The sequence below is a fragment of the Tupaia chinensis genome, unplaced genomic scaffold (assembly GCF_000334495.1).
Source record: "Tupaia chinensis unplaced genomic scaffold, TupChi_1.0 Scaffold000037_20, whole genome shotgun sequence".
NCBI classification, from domain to species: domain Eukaryota; kingdom Metazoa; phylum Chordata; class Mammalia; order Scandentia; family Tupaiidae; genus Tupaia; species Tupaia belangeri.
In genome coordinates this window covers 1,834,129-1,841,210 of record NW_006159479.1, presented here as the reverse complement: position 1 = coordinate 1,841,210, position 7,082 = coordinate 1,834,129, and the positions used below count along the sequence as shown (strand labels likewise).

Sequence of the window (7,082 nt, the reverse complement as noted above, 5' to 3'; positions counted from 1 at the left end):
AGTGCCCTCCATCAGCCACCAAATGGTGGCTCTGCAGACCCTGCAGCTGCTGCAGCAAGAGTGGGGTTGGGAAGATGGTCCCGGCGCCCCAAGGAGCCCGAGCGACCCGGACCACGTGTCTGCTGCCCCAGCCCACCGTTCAGGCCCGATGCGGACCAGACCCGGGCCAGAACGTGAGGAGGGCGGCGGGGGCGTGGGGACCAGGAATAGGGAGTCCAGGAAGCGGGCGAGCTCTCCTGAGGTAGAAGTGATGCGAGGCGCGGAGGGGGGCGCGGAGCTGCTGCCCTTCCCCCGGGACCGCGGGCCCTGCACCCTGGCTCGAATGGCAATGCGAAGCGCTCTGGCCCGCGTGGTGGACTCGACCTCGGAGCTGGTCAGCGTGGAGCAGACTCTGCTGGGACCTCTCCAGCAGGAACGGTCCTTTCCCATTCACCTGAAGGTGAGTCCAGTCCCCTCCTTTCCCTCTGGCGCGCGGGTTCTTCCCGCTGGGCGGGGCTGTGGGCCAGGATGCAGACAGGGTAGGGCCGGAGGGATCTCCAGGGGGGCTGTCCACTGTGATTAGCCTTGGGGGAGATACAGGAGCGAGGTGACACTGGAGACTCAGCAGGTGGGGCAGGGAGCTCTAGACCCACCTGGGGCAGGCTTGATTGCGGAACCCAGACGCCTGATCCGAGAAGCCTTGCCAAAACCTTCCTCTGGAACTCCCTCCCTCACATAAATCAGATTCCCGCTGGAGCTGAAGGCCCTTTCCACAGGTGCAACTTCTAGGGATGGAGGACTGCTCCCCCTCCACCCACTTCCAAATTAATAACTGTTCCTCCAGAGCCTTAAATACTTATTAAGTCCTCCTGCCTTTTACATAACAAGATCATCCATTATTTAAAGTTCCTTCATGCTCATGAGTCACAATTATTTTTGCATAAATCTAACTCTCCATAGAGCTCAGGAGCTAAAGTCCACCTAAATGCTCATAAAATGGGGTGACAGCTGGTTGGGTCCCAGGTGTTGAAGTGTGAGTACTAATACTAAACTCCTGCTAAGTCACCCAGCTCTCATTTGTAGGGCACCGTTTCCTCTTAAGATACCAAACTGTGTTAGCCAGCTTAGCCAGAGAACAGAGCAGCTCCCTCCAGACCAAGTGGGATCAGAGGACATCTGGGGGTCTGAGGGCCAGATGGGGGAAAGCCTGCTGAGAGCCTTGGGCTGTCTTGCAAGGCAAGAGTAGAGAGATCACAGAAGGGTAGGTTTCAGTTTGAGGTTAGGTCAAAGATGATTTCCTGAGGACCTGACCTCTGCTCCAGAGGCAGTGCACTAGGGATAATAACACTGTAGCTTAATGGGAAAGTCTACTGAGTAATCCTTTAGCCCTTTCTAATTGCTTTTCGGTCCTAAACATTTTCCACTCTCCTCAGCCTTCTTCATCCCGACATCAATTCTCTTACTCCTTTTCTGGGAAAATTGAGGCCATCTGACACAAGCATTTTTCTATTTATCTAAATAATTGTATGTCCACTCATCTTTGTTTTTGTCTTTAAGTAAAACAAAATGCTGTGTCTCCCATTCCCTTAATCCACCAATGTTAATTCTTTCTCTTAAGTACTGGAGCAAATCTTTCACTTGCCCCCAGACCTTTTCCCATCCATTCTCACCTTTCAACTTACATTTTCTTTCTTTGTTTATTTTCATTCTCTTGTCAGAGGTTATGTGCTGTCACTAGAGAGAGACAGACAATGCAGAAGAGGAAAAGCACTCCCCATGGGGGATGGTCAGACTGCAATCCCTTCTCTATTTCTCTCTCCTTTTGGGAATTTGGGCACACATGCCCAGCATTTTTCTCAAGCTTTCTGGTCCAGGATTAGAACCATGTACTTGGTCATGTGGGATCCAGCTGCCTTGACCACCGGGGATGGAACAGGCACTTTTTATTTTTTATTTTTTTAAACATTTATTTATTTATTCCACAAAAGAGAGAGTTTGCACTCTTAACAGGGTCTCAAAGCTGCTATCAGTTCCCAACATCAGCCTCAGCCAGCTTGGAATCTCCAGCTCATGGGTACCTCGTGGACTCAGGGACATATCCAGATGTGAACCTTCCCATGTGGGTCAGCCTTGCAGAGTGAGGTGCCACTGAATGGCCCCCATCTTCTTATATTTTCTATTGCCTCCTCTGTAGATTGCTTTCAGTCCATAAACATATGCAAAGCTTCCTTCGCCTACCTCTGCCCTTGAGCAGTAGTCTTTTCCTTTTCAGTCATGAACAAACTTGGCAGATATCTGGATGTGTTGCTGCCACTTTCTAGAAGAATCCAAATGCTCAGTAGATGCAGGGATCTTTAACTTTCTTGCTAGTGGAATCTGCTGTTCACTTTCAGGGGAGCAATGAGTGGCTCCTGACGACTGCTTTCAGAAGGGAGAGAAGCAGGGAGACTTTCCCCTGCATGATTTGCCTCCTGGCCAGCATCTTGAAATTTTGCTTGCTTTACTGTTTAGAAAAAAGGTAATGCATTTGTTTGGTATGAAGATTAGTGACTATACAGCACTTAGACTTGAAGATACTGCATTCTGTTTTTCCAGGAGGCTGGTTATACAGGCTTAATTTAATTAATACTGGTGTCAATTAAAAGGAGATATTTTTAAATTTTATAAATGATGTATTTTTAAATTAAAAAACTTCTTTTATGCAAAAGAATGGTTTCAGGAGGATTTCTGCTAATGGAAATAATACTGGCCTGTTACTTAGTATGTAGAAACTTCAGCAACAGGTCTTTTTGGTGATGTTACTTGCTACCAGAAAGTAGGAGGAACACGTACTTCCCATGACTCAGGTGACGGGCATTAAGGACCCTACCTTGGGGATACCAGAGCACAGCACAGCAGCCAAGTTCTGTGGGATGTTTCTAATGTATTCTGCCTTGTCCTGCTGTAGGTCCTTGGGCAAGTTATTTCTCCTTGCCTCAGTCTTCTCCCCTGTAAAGTAGGAACAGTGGCATTTAGCCCAACGTGTTCATGAGGTAATGCACACGAAGTCTTCTCAGTGTCTTCCTGAGGACATCTGGGGGTCTGAGGGCCAGATGGGGGAAAGCCTGCTGAGAGCCTTGGGCTGTCTTGCAAGGCAAGAGTAGAGAGATCACAGAAGGGTAGGTTTCAGTTTGAGGTTAGGTCAAAGATGATTTCCTGAGGACCTGACCTCTGCTCCAGAGGCAGTGCACTAGGGATAATAACACTGTAGCTTAATGGGAAAGTCTACTGAGTAATCCTTTAGCCCTTTCTAATTGCTTTTCGGTCCTAAACATTTTCCACTCTCCTCAGCCTTCTTCATCCCGACATCAATTCTCTTACTCCTTTTCTGGGAAAATTGAGGCCATCTGACACAAGCATTTTTCTATTTATCTAAATAATTGTATGTCCACTCATCTTTGTTTTTGTCTTTAAGTAAAACAAAATGCTGTGTCTCCCATTCCCTTAATCCACCAATGTTAATTCTTTCTCTTAAGTACTGGAGCAAATCTTTCACTTGCCCCCAGACCTTTTCCCATCCATTCTCACCTTTCAACTTACATTTTCTTTCTTTGTTTATTTTCATTCTCTTGTCAGAGGTTATGTGCTGTCACTAGAGAGAGACAGACAATGCAGAAGAGGAAAAGCACTCCCCATGGGGGATGGTCAGACTGCAATCCCTTCTCTATTTCTCTCTCCTTTTGGGAATTTGGGCACACATGCCCAGCATTTTTCTCAAGCTTTCTGGTCCAGGATTAGAACCATGTACTTGGTCATGTGGGATCCAGCTGCCTTGACCACCGGGGATGGAACAGGCACTTTTTATTTTTTATTTTTTTAAACATTTATTTATTTATTCCACAAAAGAGAGAGTTTGCACTCTTAACAGGGTCTCAAAGCTGCTATCAGTTCCCAACATCAGCCTCAGCCAGCTTGGAATCTCCAGCTCATGGGTACCTCGTGGACTCAGGGACATATCCAGATGTGAACCTTCCCATGTGGGTCAGCCTTGCAGAGTGAGGTGCCACTGAATGGCCCCCATCTTCTTATATTTTCTATTGCCTCCTCTGTAGATTGCTTTCAGTCCATAAACATATGCAAAGCTTCCTTCCACTACCTCTGCCCTTGAGCAGTAGTCTTTTCCTTTTCAGTCATGAACAAACTTGGCAGATATCTGGATGTGTTGCTGCCACTTTCTAGAAGAATCCAAATGCTCAGTAGATGCAGGGATCTTTAACTTTCTTGCTAGTGGAATCTGCTGTTCACTTTCAGGGGAGCAATGAGTGGCTCCTGACGACTGCTTTCAGAAGGGAGAGAAGCAGGGAGACTTTCCCCTGCATGATTTGCCTCCTGGCCAGCATCTTGAAATTTTGCTTGCTTTACTGTTTAGAAAAAAGGTAATGCATTTGTTTGGTATGAAGATTAGTGACTATACAGCACTTAGACTTGAAGATACTGCATTCTGTTTTTCCAGGAGGCTGGTTATACAGGCTTAATTTAATTAATACTGGTGTCAATTAAAAGGAGATATTTTTAAATTTTATAAATGATGTATTTTTAAATTAAAAAACTTCTTTTATGCAAAAGAATGGTTTCAGGAGGATTTCTGCTAATGGAAATAATACTGGCCTGTTACTTAGTATGTAGAAACTTCAGCAACAGGTCTTTTTGGTGATGTTACTTGCTACCAGAAAGTAGGAGGAACACGTACTTCCCATGACTCAGGTGACGGGCATTAAGGACCCTACCTTGGGGATACCAGAGCACAGCACAGCAGCCAAGTTCTGTGGGATGTTTCTAATGTATTCTGCCTTGTCCTGCTGTAGGTCCTTGGGCAAGTTATTTCTCCTTGCCTCAGTCTTCTCCCCTGTAAAGTAGGAACAGTGGCATTTAGCCCAACGTGTTCATGAGGTAATGCACACGAAGTCTTCTCAGTGTCTTCCTGGAGTAAATCTCCATACATTTAGAGCTATTGTCATTATCATCATTACTATTAACAGGTTAATGCATCATGTATTCCTACTATTTGTGTGAGTCATTCTTGGTATTAGTGAATATGATCCATAAACCACCTGACGGATGAGGAAGTAAGCTTTTCAGGCTTAAAAGCAGAGAAAAATCTCACAAAAATAACAGATATTTATAGTATTTGCTCTTGTATTTATTTATTTATTTATTTTTTAAAGACCGGGTCTCACTATGTCAAAATTCTCCTGCCTCAGCCTTCCGAGTAGCTGAGTGCCCAGGCATGTATCACCATGCCCAGCTTTTTCAGACAGGATCTTGTTATGTCGTCCATGCTGGCTGCAAGTTTATGCCTCAGCCTTGGGACTAGCTGGGACTAGGGCTGGAGCCACCATGTCTAGTTTTTTTGATTGGTTGGTTGTCTTTTTAGAAAGGTAAAGTTACCTTTATTTTATTCTTTGAACCTTGTAAATCACTTAGGTAGATTTTGTTACAATTTTAAAAAGATAGTATTTTTTAACATGTTTCTTAAAGTAAGCCACAGTTTTCTTGTGCACTGTGGAAGACTTTTAGTTTTACTTTTATTTCTTAATGAAGCCTGACCACACTTTGTCTTTTGTTTGTTTGCTGTAGGGTACATGCACTTACCCTGTAAGAGAGAAAGTGAGATCACTTCCCAGGGAAGGCATGGTCATGTTGCAATCTCTTCTCTGCCATTCTTCTCTCAGGATTTTGGGCATGCATACACACATGCCTGGCATGATTTTCAAGTCACTGAGTTCAGGACTTTAACAACAAAGTTGACCATATGGGATCCAGCTGTCTTAATCTCCACACCATCTGCTGCCCCCCCCCCATGCCTAGCTTTTAGGATGGACTAGGAATTGAATCTGGGCCCCCAATGTAGTTTCAGCCATCAGAATAGCATCACCAATCACCACATGCTATTGTAGCTGGGCAGTATTTTATTCTTTTAAGAACCCAACACTTAATATTTTTTTGAACATCTTAAAAAAACATCAAAATTATCAAACATGTACAAAACAAAACATAAGAAACCATGAAATAAGTTTCTTCATGGTGGATAAAAAGTGCTTAACACTACTGACTCTTGTTAAATTTGGTGCAGAGGATGGAGTTAATCATCTTGACACACCCTTATCACCAGAGAAAATTGAGGACTTTGCTCAATACCATGCAGCTAGAAAATGATTTTCCCCCTAAGGTTTTGCCATAGGGTGTACCCACTTGCCAGAGAGAAACAGAGAGGAAAAGTGAGAAATCAACCCCTAGAGGGATGGCCGTACTGCAATTCCTTCTCCTCCATTCTCATCTTGGGGTTTTGGGCACTCACGCTCACGTTGCCAGTATGATTTTTAAGCCACCAGATCTGGAACTCACATTGTGGTTGATCATGTGGGAATCCAGTGCCTTAACCACTGTGCCACCTGCTGGCCCTAGAAGTGATGGGTTTTTAACTGACATCACAGCACTTGCTTATAGAAGTGTTATGAACATCATACTGAAATAATGTACATGAGAGGGTGTCCACAGTTGTACATACTGTGACCTGTCCACTGCTTGGACTGAAAAGGTCACTATATAACCTGAGTGTGTTAGCTTGACTGCGATAGCAAAATACCACAGACAGGTTAGCGTAACAACAGATGTTTGTTTGTTTGTTTATTTATTTGCTGTTCTGGAGACTAGAAGTCCAAAATCAAGGTGCTGACAAATTTGATTTCTAGTAAGGGCTTCCTTTCTGGCTTGTAGATAGTCATCTTCTTGCTGCATCCTCACATGGCCATTCTTCAGTGCTTATATTCAAAGAACAAGAGAGAGCATGCACTATGGTATCTCTTCTTACAAGGAAATCAATCTTACTGGATTAGGTCCTGCTCTTATGATATTATTTGACTTTAATTACCTCACTAAGGGCCCTATCTCCAAGTATAGTTATATTGGGTGTTAGGACTTCAGCATATGAATTTAGAAGGTGGGAGGGAAACACAACTCAGTGCGTAATACTGGATGATCTGTATGTCTCCTATAATTGCTACCATACATGGTGATAAAAACATCAGGTAAACTTAGGAAAGTATTTTTAAACTAGTAATATT

General features: G+C 44.2%; 1 protein-coding gene across 1 annotated transcript in view; it reads left to right on the top strand.

Annotated features, from left to right (window-relative positions):
* Positions 1-7,082, top strand: part of DLEU7 (deleted in lymphocytic leukemia 7) — a 23,290-nt gene that overhangs the window by 186 nt on the left and 16,022 nt on the right. Inside the window, exon 2 of the mRNA XM_006140532.1 lies at positions 3-439. Within this exon, the coding sequence (XP_006140594.1) occupies positions 3-439 (437 nt within the window). The remainder of the gene's footprint in view (positions 1-2; positions 440-7,082) is intronic.